General features: G+C 45.0%; 2 protein-coding genes across 3 annotated transcripts; one reads left to right on the top strand and one right to left on the bottom strand.

Annotated features, from left to right (window-relative positions):
- Positions 1-239: 239 nt before the first annotated feature.
- On the top strand, positions 240-3268 carry LOC108061370 (uncharacterized). 2 transcript variants are annotated; one of them, XM_070216877.1, is made up of 4 exons: positions 240-496; positions 564-632; positions 1664-1801; positions 1925-3268. In XM_070216877.1, the coding sequence occupies exons 1-4, from the start codon at positions 335-337 to the stop codon at positions 2855-2857; spliced, it is 1302 nt and encodes a 433-aa protein (XP_070072978.1). In that variant the 5' UTR covers positions 240-334; the 3' UTR covers positions 2858-3268. The 2 variants fall into 2 exon arrangements, with proteins under 2 accessions (XP_070072978.1, XP_017002978.2); XM_017147489.3 differs by having other exon boundaries at positions 1679-1801; positions 1925-3267.
- Positions 3269-9261: 5993 nt separating this feature from the next.
- Positions 9262-15115, bottom strand: lmd (lame duck). Its single transcript, XM_017147636.3, has 3 exons — positions 13362-15115; positions 12165-12326; positions 9262-10463 (listed from the first exon to the last, which is right to left on the bottom strand). Exons 1-3 carry the CDS (start codon positions 14883-14885, stop codon positions 9597-9599), a joined length of 2553 nt encoding a protein of 850 aa, XP_017003125.2. The 5' UTR covers positions 14886-15115; the 3' UTR covers positions 9262-9596.
- Positions 15116-19174: the final 4059 nt, after the last annotated feature.

The raw sequence follows: 19174 nt of genomic DNA on the forward strand, positions 1-19174 counted from the left end.
TCGGATCTCCGATCTCGGATTTCGGATCTTACAACACAAAGTGTTCGAGGGGCAGGGGTTAAATGGGTGATGCTGGGAGCTGTTAGCCGTTAGATGTTGGCTGAGAGCTTGGCCAAAAGCTGAGGCCAAAATGTTTGTCGTAGCCGATTGCGTCGCCGCTCGGCAACTTTTCTGGCGGCCCACATATAGCCAGCTGGCTCGAAAATGAAAAAAAACACACACGAAAAACAGTTTGCCAACTGAGAGCGCACGTTGAACACGTCGCTCGCCAGTCGCGTTTTATTTCGGTTCGAATCGTCTTGGCCAACTGCGCGAGTGAGTTTTCCAGCCAGAGATGAGGAAATCGTCGGGAGGATTTCAGGCCCCGCCCACTGAAAATGGCGCGGAGAACGACTTGGGCTCCTCCGTTCGCCTGCTGAGGATCCCGCGGGCTGCTCCTGCCATGGAGAATTACGGTTTCCAGCTGACCCGCAGCAAGTGGGACCCCTATCCATGGGTAACAATATCCAGCCAGCCATCGTAGATCCCGCCCCCTCTTAATGCCATATTCCCCAAACTGACAGGTATGCGAAGTGGCTGCCGGCACACCTGCCGCACTCTGCGGCCTTAAACCCGGCGATTGTGTTCTGGAGGTGAGTAAAGAGTACTGTGCCACACGTAGTTGCCACCGAAAACTGTCCGCCGTTGTTTCTATTCTGGCAAGTGCAAAGAAATGGGCTTGGCATGGGGACTACGAATAAAATAGGTCATTTGCTAATAAAGAACTATAGTTCTAGAACTATAGCAATCCCACATATTGAAAAGATTTTACCTGAATAAACTGTTTTAAGTGATCGTTTCTTAGGTTCTCCACTAATTTAATCATTTAAATAACTGCTTTTTTCAGTATTTAATAAATAATTTGTAATTTAGTTAAACTAGTTTAATCAGTTTTAATCAGAATTTCATTTAAATTTGAATTACCATTGATTTCAATTTCTGTTTTAAATAATTTCATTAGAATTTTTTTAGAAAAATTTTTCTACTAAATAGATTGCGATATAGTCATTTAATTTCTACAAAGTTTGAGCCAAAGCAGACTGGAACTGAAGTTATACCTATGGAAGTTGGACTGTATTCCTAAGGCCTGGACTTTGCAGTCGCTATTGTAGCTGTTTTTGTTGTTCTTCGTGGATATTGCTAGCTTAAAATAGCAATGCAGTAAAATTTAATTGCTTCTCATCGGCTCTATTCAGCACTTTTACTGGCGGAGGGGGGAATGGTGAGGTGAGGAGGCACTGGGCACCTGAAACAGCTGGCGAATGCAAAACCCGCCCTAGACGGGCCTAAAACTAATGACACAACTCGAACGTTTAACGACTGCACTAACTGACAAAGATTAATTAGCGCAAAGTAAATATTTAGATATTTAAAACAAGCAAAGGCGAGCGAGTTATCAGATAGCAGCTCATTGGGTTAACAGTGCCGGTTGACAGTGAGTTAACATCTACTGTTAGAAAATGTGTTGGCCATATTTTTCTTTATTTATTTGCTTTTTCTATAGCTTGTCTGAGTTTAAATATTTAGATACCTGATATGCTTTGGGTATTGCAGGTATTTCTTAGAATACTCTATATTTAAGTTATGTTCTCCATCACCAGATATTCCCCTTAAAACAGTGAAGCCTATATATTTTCAGGTTAATGGCCACGATGTTTTGGGTCTTAGAGTTGCTGAAATTGCCAAAATGGTCAAAAGCCAAAAGGATTGCGTCACAATTCTCTGCTGGAACAGTGAGTGTGATAAGGACTGTGATAATAATGTGAGTGATAAAAACATTTATAAATTAACATTATTAAAATTTAACTAAAACCAAAAGTATCTCATTTCTGAAGCAAAAATCTCTCTAAAATTAAATAAACATATTTTTTCTGGAAATCCACAGAGCATCTGCTGCGCCCCCATGCCCACGAGTCTGCGACGCCTGTCGCTCGTCCTGGAGAGCATCCTGCGCCTCGTCGAGTGTCCTGTCTGCGGGGTGACCATCTCCCCGCCGGCGATGCAGTGCCAAAATGGACACCTGCTCTGCGTGGACTGTCGCATCCGCTCCGAGCGTTGTCCTGTCTGCCGGGACTTCTACACGCCCCGCCGGGCTCTGTTGGCGGAGCAGATTTTCCTGACCATCGCCAACGCCTTCGAGATGTGCCGCTCGGAGGATAAGCTGCGGCAGAAGCTCTTCGCCGGGATAACACGGCCGGTGGTGCAGAGCAGGATAACGGATCGGCAGGAGGCGGCCACCTGGCGAAAGCGCAGACCTGTGCTGCCGACGAACAAGTTCCTAACCAAGTTGCTGGAGGGCTGTGCCTACTCTACGGACAACCTCTCCCCCTCGAATGCCGCCACCCTGCTGCGAAGCAGTGTCACACTGGATGACTCCAGCGAAATCCCGGCGAGGACATCGCCAGTGACAGAGGCTGCCACGCCCCCTCAAAGGACAACAATGCATGCCATGCATGACGCGAATGCGGAGCATCCTTCACTCTCGACGAATGATTTACAGCAGGAAGGAGTTAAGCCGAATGCCGGGGGCGGTGACGAGAACAAGGATGAGGATGAGGAATCGAGAACGGACAGCAGCCACAGCTCCGCCGCATCCTGGCATCCTCCTTCTACAGCCTCCATCAATGAATCTTCCGGGCTGCAGCCCATTCGCATACCTCCTGTCACTCCCAGCGTAGATTTGCCCCAGCAGGTTGTCCAAACTAAGCCGGCCTCGCTGATGTACCGCTGCTGTCCCTGCGAGCTACAGGATCCACGGGATCCTGCAAAGGACCTCCATCAGAACTGCTGCTACAAATCCGCTTTCCGTTTGCTTTGAGCTCCGCTCCAGCGTCTCCCAATCAACAGCATCCTCTTATCAGCCGGCTCGCTTGTGCCCCTGCCTCCTGTTTTCCTTACTAATTAAATTAAACGCCAGTTTGCTTGGCCAAAGTTGCTTATCGCGCAAAGAAATGAACCCGGCAAAGGAATTGAATGGCTGACGGGTCGGGCACAAAAGGCCCGAGTTGAAGATGCAAAGAAGTTTGTCCAGAGATGCTGCTGCTGCTGCCCTCGGTGAACTGCAGCGAGGAGTTCAACTTGGCCAAGTTGAGTTCTAATTTAATCACTCCTGAACGCTTCACTGACTTTGTGTCATTTGGCGTCAGAGTTGCGCTGCTCGATAATGAACCCCGGGGGCAGTCTGGGAATCGGGGGGTTTCACTGATAGATACGTGTCTTGAAGTCACACGGAAAATAAATAGCCAATCTGTAGCCTCAATAGAAAAATATCCCATAAGTAGAAGGCGCTCTTAATTCGACTAATTCTTAAAGATCAAAATCAAATTAATATGCTGGTGTCTAAAAGTATGCAACAATAAATATATTGAATACAAAAAATTTTTGCATTGCCTACTTTTAGACACCTTTATAAATTATTTCAAAGAACAAAGTGGTAAATTGATATTTATCTTAATATTATCAAATTTTCCTATTCCCCTTTAAGCCCCCAACATTTTTCGCAGTGTAGGGCCATTTATGAACTGGCTGCAGTGACGCCACCCGCAGATGCAGGTCAATCAGGAGCGAAGTGAAGGATGCCGGACAAGCGCGTAATGAGCTTTATTTGTCATCGGGAGCAGGCGCGGAACCTGTCCCGGCCGAACCATAATGACAGCCGCAGTTGGACAGCCATTATGCCGGTCGTTTACCATTTAATATTGATGCGAGGAGCCAAAGGAGACGAGAGCCACGCCAGCAACAGGCTCCTGGCTTCGGGACTCGGGCCCCTGGTTTCCGGGCTTCCGGGCTCCAGTTGCACCAACCGCATTCTTATCGCAGCAGAATAGCCACCCGCGGAGGCTGCTATGAAAATGTCATCAAAACAGGAAGTGGCAGTTTAATTTAAGCGCGTTAATTGAATTTTATTTTCTGCTTTGTTGATGGCCCGGACAAAAGCCCGGCCGAAGAACCAGTCCGAGCCGGAGTGCCGAGGATCCGGGTCCGGTTGCGAGTGCGATGCGGAAATTGATTTGATGCCGCTGCCGCTGCTGCTTTTGCTTTTGCTCCTGGTGCAGCATTGTGAGCCCGGAATGGTCGGAATAAACGGCCATATCCCGTGGTGTCGTCACCTGACAGAGTCGGCAAACTTTAATTACAAACTTCTATGCGCCATTATGCAGCCGCCTGCTCGGCAGCTCGTAGCTCGGGAAAGCGTGTTTAAATTGCTGTTATTGTTGCATTCTGCACGGAATCTTGTGGCACAGCGGCTCAGCCAGCACACATTTTCTAATTGCATTTCATTATCTATTGGAAATTACAGCGATTTCGAGGGTCGCTGATGGCACCGCTAATGGCAACCGTAACAAGTGCTCCTCCACGTGAAGCGCTGCCTGCAATGCAATTAATTTCGCTGTCGCGGGCAAAAGAAATCGCTGCGAAAACCGCGACAAGTGTGCTTCTGCTTCTGCTTCGATTTTCCCCTTGGCGCCCGCATAATTTGCAATGGGAAGCCCAGACCGATCTATTGGTTATTTAATTAATGTGAAGCACTCATTATCGAGTGCAATTTACCTTGGGTAAACACGGGGCTTCAGCCCTTAAAGCTTCGCTTCATTCAGCTATCGCCTTTCAATTTGCATCCTTGGCAGCCGGGTTGTTTAAGTTCTCGTCTTGCATCAGAATAAACGACTCTTTGGGCCAAGTTTCGGGACCGGCTAAGTGGTAATGGCCAAAACAATAAATTCACTTTGGAGCGAAAATTTCGCTGCCACGCCCACTCGAGCACTTGCCGCCCAAGTGGAGGTCACGTCAGTGCACCACACGGCGTATGAGTTTGGGTATGCGTTCGAGTCCAAGAGCACTTGCCAAAAAAAATAAATAAACGACTAAAAATTTTTATTTTTGTATGTATTTAATTTGTACTAAAAGTTCATTTTAAAATTGAGGTGTAAGGTATGCGACGAAATCTTAGATCCGAATATATTCTTTACTTTCTGGGCTGCATACTTTTAGAAGCCATTATAACTCAAACGTCTTAAAAATCATACATATTAAATTCTATATTCCAATATTTTAAAACGGCTTTATAATATTTTAATTACTTTGAATCTCTTTTCGAAATATATTTCAAAAAATATAATTAATTTTGTAAATTTTCGACTACTTTGGCTATTAGAAACTCGTATTTGTGCCAGCAATTTTTTTCTCAATATATATTCTGCCGTTCTTTTCTTACCGTGTAGCTTATCAGCCAGCAAGAGAAACATTCTGTACAGAGTGTGTGTATAGCTTAGCAACAATGTGACCGCCCCAAAGCGAAGGAAAGCGTGCAACAATTTGGAGAATCCTTCCCTTTTGGCGGCGCAGCTGTTCCGTGTGCGGCCGCAACCTTAGAAACTTTCTAACGAGCATTTTGCAGCGCCACCCCCCCGCTGCGATCTGTCCCCTCCCCGCCCACCCCTTTTTGGTGGCCTTTGTTGCTGCACGCCTTCGGCTGTCGCCCGGCGGGCTGTTATTGTTATTGTTTCTAGCTGGCAAACAACATGTGCGGTTGTCATAAATTTAACGCCAAAAGAGCATTTTAAGCAGTCAGCCAAAGACCGCCTGGCAGGGGACTAAGTCTTCTAATTACTCCGAGGGAAAACTTTTTGCCAAAAACCCCCTGATTCATGTGTGTGTGTGCAGCTCGGCGTGGAAACTTTGACGAGTCGCCCAGCGGAAATGCGAAAATGCGAAATGCAACCGCCTGCGTGCAAAGTATTTCCATATTTAAATTCGTGCGTTCGAATATTTGGAACGCAACGGGCAACGGGCAAACGGCAAATGGAAATTATTTATTTAATTAAATATTAAAAAACGTGCTGTGGCCATCTTTTATTGCATTAGTCGCCATGAGCTGGCCCGTTGGGGTTTCGGGGCTTCCGGGGTTCGGTGTCTGTAAAATATGGTGCACACATATCTATCTGATTTATTCAATTTCTCCCCCATTATACCAGGGTATTTTTGCTTTTTTATTCTCTCACGCTCGCCGAGCTTCTGGCCCCGCCAAAAGAAACTTAATTACGGTTGAGCGATGTCGCAAGAGCCTGATTAAATTAAAATGAATATGAATTGCATTCACAGTCGCCGTCACACTCACATTTGCATTCGCATTCACGGCGCCTGTAAATAGGCAACAAAGCGATTCGGTGGGCGACATGTGAGTGACACATTTCACACTGGGATTGAATTAATTGAAACATCGGGTGTTTTAATCGAAAACCCAACTGGACTGTCCGGCGATTACCCTTGAAACAGCATTTTAGTAGCAAATAATATCCAGACCCGAAAGATACATCGCAACCACGGACGACGGGGCCTTGGAAATTAAAATTAAAATTCCATTGATTAGAAAATTGTAAATGCATGGAATTTTAGGATATCGCTGTGTGGCGATCTTTCGATTTGCATAATTGCGAACCAAACCGTCGCAACGCACCGAAAATCTGAGCCACAACAGCTGCAATGGCCGGTGGATTGGGGGACTGGTGGGTTTTGGGTGGTGCAGATGCTTATCGGGGTGTAACTTTGCACCGACCACTGGCCACTGCCCATAAATATCAAAAATTCTAACCCGTGGAAGGAAGAGGGGAACAGGGGGCTTCCGTTTGCCTGCAGGTGTGGGAATCCGCGAACCTGTTCGCTTTTTGCATCCTGGCAGGGGACTTTTTAATTAAAATAAAAACGAACAGCAAGGGGCAGCAATGGAAATGCCACATAATTGTCGAATTGTTGCCACTTGCCACGCGTGGTTCTCTGTTGCCTGGGCGGTGGGCGTGGCCGGCTGAAGTGGGCGTTTGCTGATTAACAAAAATAAATTGTGAGCGGGACTTTGGCATAACAATTACTCCACCACATGTGGGGTACATACTCGTATATGTGTGCGATGGCCATTTTCATAAAACTTCGCATTCTCCATCTGCGTGTCTGCGCTTTTTGTTTGCGGATGTTTTCGTTGAGCTTGTAAATATTTAGCTGCCCTGCCACTCGATGTGTGTTCGCCGACGCCTAGCTGCACAATTGCTGCCCTTTAACCTCAAAAGCAAAAAAATTCATTTCGGATCCAACTAAAATCCGGTCCGAAAGAGCGCCAGGAGCCAGCCAATGACCACTTGTAGCCCTCAGCAGGCAGTCCAGCAGCCATTTCGATGACCAAAAATGGCGGTCTATAAAAGGGGTGTATTGGTACTTAAGATTAGTAGCGAGAGAATATGATCGTTCATATTTGAAAACTTTAATAATTAAAAAATTAATTCACTTTAATAATAAATTGGTTAATAGTGAAATTTACCTATTACTCAGTATTTCTCGTTTTATTAGATTTTTGGGAATTTTGAAAAATGTTTAAAATGTTTAATCCTAATTTTTGTCACTTCTGGCTTTCAAATATACACTTTTTTATCATATTCTTAGTGATACCTTAGAATGAAGTCCCAAAGAATGGGTATATCTTCTTCTGGAGACTAGAGTTACCAAAATTGCGAGAGTCAGGGACGGAGTAATAGAAAGTAAGCAAGCAAAAAAGTCAAAATCATGCTTTTGCTCATGTTTTATGTGGGATATTCCGTTGTATTCTGCTGGGCTGCTTTTAATTGCTTTACATTTTTGTTTATTTTGTTGACGCTGTCCCTGCAATTCCGTGTGTGTGTGTGAATGTGTTTGTCCCTGTCTGTGTTTGCGGGCTGTAATGAAGACCCGTGTCGGTCTGCATATTAACTGGCACACTTGCAGCATTTTTAAATGCATAGTGCAGCGACCAACCGCCCAACCGCCCAACCGCCCACTGAACCACCGAACACCAGCCCTAAGCATTTTAGGGCCGTAGTTGAACAGCGAAAACAGAAACGAGCCATGGGGATGGGAAAATGTGGTGGTTTTCCGGGGGGAAAGGGGGTTTTTGCGGCTGCGGCAAGTAAATTTGCGCACGGCTTTCATTGTCTGTCATAAGCATAAATGGTTATTAATATTAAAGTTCATAACGGGCAATGTTAACTGCTCATTTAACGGGGCCATGCTTCTGGCCACTTTATTTTTGCCTGACTGGCTGACTGCCCGCCGGGCCACGCCCCCTTTTTACACCGCCCCCCAGCTCTCTGATATGTTGGCAGTTGTTTACACATTAACAGCCCGCTGTGCCCCACAACCAGTTAACGAAAGAGGCCATTCGAGCCTTATTAAGTCACTAAAATTGCATCGGCCACATTGCAACATTGTGTGGCTGCAGCAGTAAGGTATGTACGTCAAGGTTTAAGGCTTAATTTGATAATTTTTAATGAGATGCAGAGGGATCCCCCAGCGTTAATATCCGATTTTTCCGTTTTCCATTAAAGGGACCCTGTGCGGCGTTATGGTAAATCAAATTAGGCGAATGTCGCGTTGATTTAACCCCTTTTCCCTGCGATTCGCTTAACTTAACGATTCAGCGACCCCAATGCGAACTGCAATCAGTGCGCGACCTGAACCCAAATTAATTTAAGACTTAAGCCGATTTTTATGAATTTTATATGCAATGCAAATTAATTCGATATATGTAAAACAAATAAATGAAAAACCGAGAATGTGTTAAAAGCGAATAATAAATTAACTATATAAATATAAACGCGGCTCGCTGGCGTTGTAAATTATTTTTTGAATGCACAGCAATTAAGTAAAGTCAGACGGCCAAACATGAAACGGAAATCCCAACATGTTGTCCATGTCCCACCGTTCGATATTCCGCAGAAAAAGCATCCAGGTGGGAGATATGTATTTAATCGATTACAATCGGAATGGAATGGATAGGCGTAATCACGGCGCGTTAACAGGAATTATGTATTCAGAGGGGGATTTATAGCTGCTTTATATTGTTGGCAAGAGAGAAATCGATCATCCTAATAATATTTTAAATTATTGCATATTTTTGTAGAGAACTAGAAAAGGACCTGCATAATATTTTATCATTTCAAGATCTGAATGACAATCGACCAATCATATTTTAATCATAATGCTTACATTTTAAAAAAGGCATTTTACATAATGTAAAAAAAAACACTTGTGAAACTTACTCTTTTTTGAAGTACCATTAAATCTTTTCATAATCCACTTCATTAACTCTGGACACAATCTTTTCATTGCCTTTTTGCAGGCCTTTAATATATTTACTTGCTTTACCCGAACGAATATTCAAATGAAATTAAATATTCAAATGCATTTGGTAAGGAAAAAATTATGCAAATTAAATTATTTATTATGGTCAATGCATTTGTTGACAAACTTTAACAAAGCAATTACAACTAGTGCTTAACCGAGAGTATTCTAGATTAATTTACGATTGGGATGAGTTCTGGGAAGACGCGGCTAATCACTGGATTACATTGAAATTCAGGAACGTTTCTTTTGGCGAGTTCTAGGCTTAGTCTACTACTTATGATTACTATGTACAGATTGGCGGTGTCTTACTAATGGTAGGCATTCTTATAAGGGCTCAGGCACTGAGATCTTTGGACTTTGAATTGCTGACTTTTCCAGGTGGGCTCTTAATAATTATCTAAAGTTTAGGCTTAAATGAATTGGGGAAAGTCCAGCATATCGAAGTTATTGTCGAACTCGGGCTGCAAGTGGAAATTGGCCGCTGGCTGGGGGCTTTTCGAAGGCGTCGGCTCGTAGACATCCGCCAGATATTTTGTCACGTACTCAAAGGACACAAACTCGCTGAAGTGGCATTTGCTGTCGCCATTGGTGGCCTGGTTATGGCCGTTATTGTTGTTGGCCAGGCTAATTCCATTACCAGATGACGGGGCTGAGGGCTTTGCCGTCGTCAGCAATTGCTCAAGTTCGCTTAATTGATTAATATTCCCATTGTAATGGCTGCCGTTGTTGTTCTCGTTGCCGCTGCTGCTGCAAACGCTGAGCACATCCGTTTCCGGTGCGGGCGCCATATTGCCGCCAAATGTTGCGGTTGCCGCTGCCACTGCTGCTACTGCTGCTCCTGCCGGATTACCACCATTCTGATTGTGCTCAATGATGACAATGCAATTTGACAACTCATTAAAGTTCATTGAATTGTTATTAGCTGCAACACCGGTGGCGCTGCGGTTCCTGTCATTTTGGGGCTGCTGCTGCAGCAGCAACGCCTCGCTGCAGCTATTGCTGCGGTGTTGTCGCTGATCCCGATCCCCCGAAGCACTTGCACCTGCACCTGCCACGCCCCCCTGCCCCTGACCGACCACCAGGGCCGACTCGGAGTGACGGCGGGTTTTGGCCGCCTTCCTGGCCCCGGCGGCCAGGGGAACGGAGGCGCCGCCGGCCGATTTGCGCCGCAGCTGTCCGTTGGCGTTGCGCAGCGCGTGGTTCTTGACATGTTTGCGGAGGCTGGAGGGATCCGTGTAGCGCTTCGTGCATCCCGGCAGCTGGCAGGCATACGGTTTCTGTTCCAATAGAGCGAGAATTGGTAGAGCGTTGCGTTAGTACACGATGCGAGTATTTGCCTCCGATTCGAATTCGAATGCGAATGCGAAACCGCAGCGGCAGCTTGGAGCGTGGAGCCCAGTGCCGCTGCCTAAAACTATGCAATTGATTTCTCCCATTCGCCCTGCAGGCCCTCCTAACTCACTCACACACAACACACACATCGACACACAACACACCCCCACACAACACACCCACTCATATACCCGCTAACAGATGGGCCAGCGTATTTGCCAAGTCAAATCGTTTTGAAATGTCATGCTGCATTTTGTTTATTCTGCCCAGGCAAAAGCCGCGGGCCGAAAGCGACAACAGCCATGGCGATGCACTCGAAAAAAAATATTTTTTTTACCTCGGTTAGCTTGCATTTTCCTGGAAACCGAACTAAACATAATAAAGTTAACCTAAGACTAAAAATTTATTGAAAAGGGTTTAAAATTGAAGAATCCCAATAAATTCTTTATTTGGTCTTAGCCATTTTCATTAGTCTTAGAATTGTTCGTCGTGAAAAAGCTTTTCTGAATCGAAGATAATAAATTGTGGAATATGACTTGAAATTTCCTCAGTTAAAAAATGTTTAAATGTTTAGTTTAATAAATTCTTATTTTAACTTAGGGGTTTCTATTTCGTTTTTCAAATTTCAAATTTTTGTAATTGCAAATAAAAGGCAAAAAAGATAAAATTCTAAACTTTTGATAACTTCTGTTATTTCCAAGATAAAAAACTTCTTCACAATCCAAATAAAACCGTGTGATGATTAAGACAGGTAGTAAAAATAAAATCTTTTCCAAGTAAAAGAGAAAATATAAAATTTCATCAAAATCTCATTTCAAACAATGACTAAACAGTGATGTCATTTCTGGTACGCCTCTTGGGAATTAGTTTTTGGACAAGTGGCGAACCGACAAGTTCTACATTTGGGACACCTATTTCTTCGAGTGTGCCCCTGGCATTGGCAGCCGCGCCAAGCCAGCACACATTGTATCCTTTTGTGATCCTGATTGGCTGCCCTGCCCCTTCAGCTCGGCGGCGAAAGTAACTCGTTTAGTTTATTCGATTTGCCTGGCGCTGTTGTTGCTGCTGCTGCTTTTGCTGTTGCTGTTGTTTCAGCCATTGCTGCTGGCTGAATCGCTGGCCTTTTCAGCTGGTTTTGACCTTTTTTCCGGTTGTCGTACGCGCTGACGCGGCTGCTGTTGCCTCTGCCCACCGCCCCCCGCCGCAGTATCCCCTGGATTGCGAATCCTGCGATTCCTACTCCAGCTGCTGTTACTTCTGGCCAGATAGAAGGCAGCACACACGCAAAACTATAAATCACTCAGGCAGCGAAATGCGAAATGTGCACATGTCATGCTGGCAGCAGCAACAGTGGCTCCTCTTCTACTTTTCCTATTTTATATTCCAGGGCCAGAGTGACTCCTAGGCGGTCCGCTAAGCGCCTTGGCGTCCACTAAATCTTAAAGCCGCTCTCCGGAAAACCCCAGCTGCATCTGCATCTTTAGCAGCCGCGAGCGAGCGAGCTCTTCAATTTCCTTTTGACACGCACTGCAAATTGCCGGGGACCCCTGATCCTGAACCCCTCATGCACCTCATCCACATCATCCACTCACCACCCATCCAACCATCCACACACTCATATGCATACACCATATAGGGAGACTCACCGTATCGTAGTGGGTCCTTTGATGTTTCGCCCGATCCGAGCTATTGCTGAACGCTTTGAGGCAACCTTTATACTGGCAGCCATAAGGCCGCTCGCCCGTGTGCGAGCGTTGATGAATTTTCAAATTTTCCAAACGCGAGAATGCTTTATTGCAGCCGGGAAACTGTAATGGGAAAACAAAAAAGAAGAAGGTGTCATCGAAAATTGCAATTACCATGGGAAAGTTAAGGGGGGTTAAGGGGGCTAAGGGGGCTGAAGAAGGCTGCAAGGAATGGCGAAAAGGGTAAAGGAGGAAAAGGAAGTGCTGGAAGGACGCATAAAATTGTGACTGTTGCTGCTGCTGCCCGCAGGTGTCGCAGGCAACCCATTCCATTCCCATTTCGAGGCACCTGAAAAAGGGCAAATTACGTTTTTGCAACAGAAACAGAAACAGAAACATGTGTAATGGCAAAAGGCAGCAGTGGGCCAAGTTGATGATGACCGGGCCTTTTTGATCGAAAAAAAGCCGGCAAGAATCCATCAATTACTCAAAAATCAAAATGAAAGAGCATGCCAAAAGGGCGTTTCATGGACGGGAGGATGGTCGGTAGAAGATGTAGCGAGTGTTCGCCCTAATAACATTATACCAGCAACTCTATTTCTATTTCAAGTGGACTTCGCAGCTCTCGGCCTGTCAATTTCTGTGATTGCCCTGCGCCGCACAATTCATCATCCCAGCGATGGCGCATCAAATGTCAACACGTGCATGATACAAACAAAAAGGGAAATGGAAAATGGGGAAAAGAAAAATAGAAAAGTCTTGTTTGGACGCATAAACAAATGCGCCAGCTGGGCCAGGAAAAAGGACAAGTCCCAAGCTATTGTTTGATTTTGAAAAATGATATTCTATGAGGGATTGGAAAGGTTGGTAAACAGAGAGGACATATATCTGAATTAAGGAATGGCTGAGCAGAAATATTAACTTTCGATATAAAATAGATGGAAGAACTAGATGAAAAACTTTTCAAATTAACTAAATTTCTTAGTTGTTTCCTAAATGAAAATATATTATAATAGAATATGTATTTTATTAGGTTTTAGAAAATTTTTCTAATAAAATTCCAAGCTAATTTGATATTTTCTCTACCAACTATTGTAATTGATATTACCCACTAAATCCTCAGTTCATTATCTTTATCAATCAATTCAATATTCTTACCGGACATTTGTTGGGCTTCTCGCCGCTGTGGACTCGCATGTGGATGAGCAGCTTGTAGCGGGCATTGAAGGGCTTGTAGCGCCTGGGACAGTCTAGCCAGAAGCAGGAGAAGTCCTCTCCCTTCCGCACGTCCACGTGACACTTCTCGATGTGCTCCACGAAGGCCTGCTGGTGGGGGAACTCCTCATCGCATCCCGTCCAGCGGCAGATGAGCGGGATGGCTTCCGTCTCCGGTTCCACCTCCGGATCGCAGCAGGTTGAATCCGGCTGCTTGGGCTCACTTTCCGCCGGCGGCGGGGCAAACACCTCGTTGTCCAGCTCATCCTCCTCCTCGTTGTAGTTCTCGTCGTCTTCGCTGTCCAGGCTCTGGAACTCCTCGGCCTTGATGAACTCATCCGGCAAGTAGCTGACCAGATCCGATGGGGTTTCTGGTTCCTGCTGCTGCTGGACTTCCTGATGCTGCTGCAATTGATGCTGATAGAACTGCTGCTGTTCGCCCAGCATGAGTTCGTCCAGTTCATCAATGGTCCAGATGGCCTTGTGCTCTCGATTGGGCTTCTCAATGGCCGCCTGGGCCATGTTATGCTGATAGGCATTCTCCGCGGCATAACCAGATCCCTGATAGAGATTCGCGTAGTCCTCGTAGTTGCTTGCGCACATGGGAATGCATTTGGGGGTGCCGAAGGTGGAGTTCATCGAGGGCAGTCGCGTGGGCGAGGCCTGCTCTTTGACCTGCTGCTGCTCCTCCTGCCTTTCCGCCCCCTCCCCCTCCTCCTCCTGGAACACATTGCACAACTTTGGCGAGGCGCCACTCGACGAGGCGGCGGCAATCTCGCCGAGATTGAAGTTCAGCCAGGCATCGAGGTGCGGTGATGAGCATGGTGATTGGTTTTTCGATTGGCAATTAATCTCGTCATAATTAAAGTAATCGATATCCAGATTAATGGAGTCATTCGCCGGCTGCACGCTGTTATACTGGCTGTTCTGGGCACTGCAGGGTGTGTAGGGTGTATAGGGGGTGTATGGCGTATAAGGAGTCTGAGGAGGTTGCAACTGAAGGTTCGGCAGCTCTGATTCTCCCGTTAGCCGCGCTATATCCTCCGGTTCGAAGCGAAAGATATCCTCGCGGTTCAGCTGAGTGTATTGTCCCTGTTGATATGGCATATCTGTATTTCCCGCCGCTGCGCAAACTATATCATCCTGATCGGAGTCCTGCTGATCCGCCTGATCCTGGCCAGCATAAGTGTGGCAATCGCTAAACACCGAATTGGGTGTCTCGGCGGCAAAGCAAAGGTGCGAAAAGTCCGGAAACTGGAGGTCGCTGGAGGCGAAGCTGCCACCGGTCTCCACCTTGGCTCCCGGCACTCGGAAAATATTATTGGCCGCTATGTTGGCGCTCAGCGGGGGCGACATGAAGCCGCCGTAGCAACTGCCCACCGCCTCCTTGCCCGAGATCTCCATAGTCGCCGTCTTGACGTACATGCCGCCACTTTGGCTGGTCGTCTTCAGCGTTGTGGATGACATAGTATATTTTTTTTGGTGGTCTCTGGTGATTTGCTGCTGTCCGTTCTTCTTGGCCGGCCGCTTTCACTTTCGCATTTCCGGCAGTTGTCTGGGAAGGTTGCCAATAATTTTAGTTTCTTGTATTTTGGCCACCGAACGCGGGAAATCCCAGGGAAACCGAGCACACACACACGTAAATCCGAGAGTCTTCTAGTCACTTTTCTAGCTCGACACTTGCGATGTTCACGCCACCGCGATCTGGCTGACAATAAACCGGAGAGCTGCTGTGCCACGATATTTAAATGCCCGGAACGGGATGTTCAACGGGATCGGTATAGGGAGTGGGAATGGGTATGGTAAGGGGCATAAGATCGTGGAGCATTGGATCCTGCCGCTGCCTCTGCCGCAGTTGGCGTCGATGTCGCATTGGCTGCCCGCTTTTCCTGCCTTTGGCACGCACACATGTGCTACCGCCGCTGCCGCTGCCTCAGTTGACGTCGCCGTCCCTCCACCTTTCCCTCTGCCCTGAAACCCTCCCTCCCCCAACCCCTAGATTTTCCCGATCTTTGGTGTAGTTGTAGTCCCCTTGTTTTAGTCGCAGTGCTGCCGATGTGGTTGTTGTTCTTGTTAATACTGTTATTTTAGGCTTATGTTTGTGTATAGAAATTATGCGTGAGCTACACCGAGTGCCCGGTGGAAAATGGGAAGCCCCATGAGCATTACAAGAAAATATTCAAATAGAGTGATGTCACTAATTGAACGCTTAGAATGCAAATAAAATTGTAAAATGAAAGTGAAATATGTAATATAATATATATTAAATATAATGAAGAATCTAAAATAAATTTTTAAGATATTATATTACATTTTATAAGCATTGTTTGATAAAATTAAATAAGTCAATAAATATTTATTTAAGATCTAGATCTAGAAAGATATATTTGTTGAATAATTATAATTTATTTAGTGTACATTCATAGCTATTTTTTCAATGTTTAATATTATTTATATAAATGGGTCAATCCATTCTTATTCTTTAATTCTAATTAGATTTCACCATATATGTTAATCTGACTTCCCTCCTCAGATCTCGTCACATTTTCCACAGTGCACTTGACCGTGGCAGTGTCGCTGGGCTCCGATATGATCTGCTGGATCCTCAGCCCATTTCCCCGACCATTTCCCCGCCCATTTTCCATTTCCAGGCGTGCTGCACAGTGCGATCTTGTTGTTGCACACATGGTGTGCAAGTGTGCGATGCTCTGCCCCCGTGGTTGTTCTTGCAGCTAGGCTGTCGAATGTTTTAGCACTATTTTTTATTGCCACATAATTTTCCTTCTTTTTTTTTGTATTTCTTTTTGTTTTTGCTGCACAGAATAAGAATCGGTTTACGAATCGGAATCACCAGGCGGGCGTAAGTACTGTACTATATGTTCCCGAACATGGGCTAAATTTATTAAGGCAACTCATTTGCCAGTGCGACAAATAGCACATACATCGCACACTCCGGACTCCAGTGCATCGAGTGCATCTTGCAGAATGCAAAAATGCATCTCGAAATCTCTCGCTCTCTTTTCGCTATTTTTAGAACTTTTAGCTCGTCCGCTAATGCCTGACAATATGTTTTTAATTTACGCCACAAAAATGCAATCGCAGAACCATTTGTTTTTGCTTCCTCCCTTCATGGGCGTATTGTCCTAGGTCCTCAAGTGCATTGCCCATTGTGGCTGCAATTGCGATAGTGACGTTTCCGGAGCATGAGTCAGTTCCCTTTTATCCCCGTCCATTTCCATTTCCCTTACATTTCCCTTTTTCAGCAGCCCATCGCGGCACTTCATCATTAAATGATGCCATTTCCCCTATAATCGCCATATATTTTTTATGATTTTTGGCAAGCGTCATGTTTTGGCGCACGTTCACCCGGATGGCCATGGTTATGGGATTGGGCTGGTGTTCTTTTTTCCTCGGTGGTTTTCGTTGGGATGGCCTGTAGGTTGGCAGCTGGCTGCTGGCTGCCCCTACTGGGGGGTTCTGCTCTCGGGCCGAACGCGTCAAGTCAATTCAGAAACGTTTAACACACAATTCCTGCCACTTGCTCGCCCGTCATTTGCGAATCGGTCGGAGGGCCAAAGCCAAAAGATTGGGCTCGCGGCCAAAACTGTGCGGACACCGCCTTTGTTGTCGCACGATAGCGACAACTTACATCATTCTTAAAATTAGTCGATTTTGGCCATACTTTTTGGCGTCAGATGCACTGGGGGAAAAGGGTCCTAATATTAGGAACTTAGGAGCTACTGAGTAAAAATTTGAATAAAGGGTCAACTGTACCTTAGGTATATTTATTGCAGAAGATGGTGAATTTTTTTTATTTTAAGGAAATATTATATGTATTATATTATAAATGTACAAAATGTATTAATCTGCATTATTTTTTCTTTATATATAATTTTTTTTAATATTTACTATCTAATGACAATTATGAATTCCCCGCTTATAGATATATTTTATTCACTTGGTAAAATTATTTTATCGGTAATTTAATACTAATATAATTTTCCCAATTCCCAATACTTTTTTAAGTGTACCGTAGCCGCTGGTCTGGCCAAGACCTATAGACCTGATGCCAATGCGAGTTGATGTTTATACGAGTGGCGATGACGCGCGGCGACGTTTCTTGGGAAAACACTCGACCATTTCCGCTGGTGATTATCAATTTCCCACTAGATTTAAGGTAATTTTTCTTGCTGCGTGGGCAGCGCCGCTGTCGCCCAATTTATGATTTGTCTGGGGCAAGTTTCGATTTCAATTAAATCCCGGGTGAATCACTTTCGTAGGCAATACGCGTGAGTTTGCGGAAAATGTTCATGTTTATTTGCAAACGTTGCAATTAATTAGCCGCTAAAGCTTGCAACAGCAGCACTGAATGGCCCTTGCCCTTGCAGCATGTGTAAACATTTTTTCGATCAAATTGCCATATTTTTTTAGCGCACACTGCAACAAATAAGCCACAACATTAATGGATATACTCGAAAGCCGAATGTGTGTTTGGTCAACTTCGGCGGGTGGGAATTATGCGGCATGCCAAATGACTTTAATGAAAAATCGTAAATCGTGGAGCGTAAAGCGCGCACAGAAAATGCGTACTTAATAAAATTTATTTGTTGCCAAGTAATGAGACGGTGCGGTGTCGATTTGTTAATGAAATTTTTAACTTTATGCTTTCCGCTCTCTGGTTCGAGGATATACATATATATGAACGTAAACATATACACTCGTGTATTTGCCTTGTTGAGTGTGTGTCGGGTGGGTTCATAAATTTGTCAATGATTTTCCACTTGACAATGCTGCAAATGGTCGCGTTTATTTACTCCACATTCTCCATCAAGTGAGCTGCCGATGGGTTGGGGCCATATCTGGGGTAATTCTTGTTGTGGAAACTACGAAATGGTTATTGCTTTTGTTTATTTCCAATCACAGACATCCATGTGATTTGGGACTGTCTTAAAGTAAATAAATAAAGCAGCGCTGGGAAGGGTTGACATTGGACGGCGAATATCTATCAAAATAGGATTACAATATTTTCTAGGAAATTTAGAACTAAAACTTATTTTAAATAAATAAATTTTCTATCTTATTTTCTCCCTAAGAAAGGCAAAACAATTGTGATTTTTACTTGGCAAAAAGTCAAAAGATCTTTGCACTCACCAGAAAAAAGGGCGGGAAAACGGGCCAGTTTCTTATGTTAAGGTGTTCCTAACACCACATCATTACCGCTCGCATTCATCGCATTCAACAAGTACATTTGTCAGGCAGTAATTTGATTTTGTTTAGCCAAGAGAAATGGAAAACTCCGACATCGTCGCTGTTTAATTTGTAACTTGAGCCGCGCAGGCGCGACATTCAACTTGAACTATCCTGCCGCACTCACACTCCCTGAACCGAAAAACCCCCAGCCCTGATCCCAAAATCCCCCACTCATTCCCCTCGATGTCCTGTCAAAATGTCAAATGATTGCGTTGACATGCATGTCGGAGCATAGTCGCTATCGCAGCGAAATATGTTTTAGCATAATTCGATTCGAAACCGATTGCCGGGCTCTCTCGGTGGAACTGGAAAGAGTGTCACTCACTCTATTCGGCCTAGTCGGTTGCATTATAATGAGCCGTTGCCGTTGACCCCATGACATTTTACAGCTCGAAAGCCGAAGCCGAACACATGTGGCAAGTTCAAAAGTTGACAGCAAATTGACTGTATTTATAAACATTTTAAAGGCGTCGCACAATAAAAAAAGAAGAAAATAAGAAAAGGAA

The sequence above is a fragment of the Drosophila takahashii genome, chromosome 3R (assembly GCF_030179915.1).
Source record: "Drosophila takahashii strain IR98-3 E-12201 chromosome 3R, DtakHiC1v2, whole genome shotgun sequence".
In the NCBI taxonomy this organism is placed as follows: domain Eukaryota; kingdom Metazoa; phylum Arthropoda; class Insecta; order Diptera; family Drosophilidae; genus Drosophila; species Drosophila takahashii.

Coding starts and splice junctions, on each gene's coding strand:
- LOC108061370 (XM_070216877.1), top strand. CDS start 335: ATGAGGAAATCGTCGGGAGGATTTCAGGCCCCGCCCACTGAAAATGGC. Junction 633..1,663: donor CCGGCGATTGTGTTCTGGAG/GTGAGTAAAGAG, acceptor AAAACAGTGAAG/CCTATATATTTTCAGGTTAA. Junction 1,802..1,924: donor ATAAGGACTGTGATAATAAT/GTGAGTGATAAA, acceptor GGAAATCCACAG/AGCATCTGCTGCGCCCCCAT.
- lmd (XM_017147636.3), bottom strand. CDS start 14,885: ATGTCATCCACAACGCTGAAGACGACCAGCCAAAGTGGCGGCATGTAC. Junction 12,327..13,361: donor AGAAGCCCAACAAATGTCCG/GTAAGAATATTG, acceptor TTCCCATTACAG/TTTCCCGGCTGCAATAAAGC. Junction 10,464..12,164: donor AAAGGACCCACTACGATACG/GTGAGTCTCCCT, acceptor CTATTGGAACAG/AAACCGTATGCCTGCCAGCT.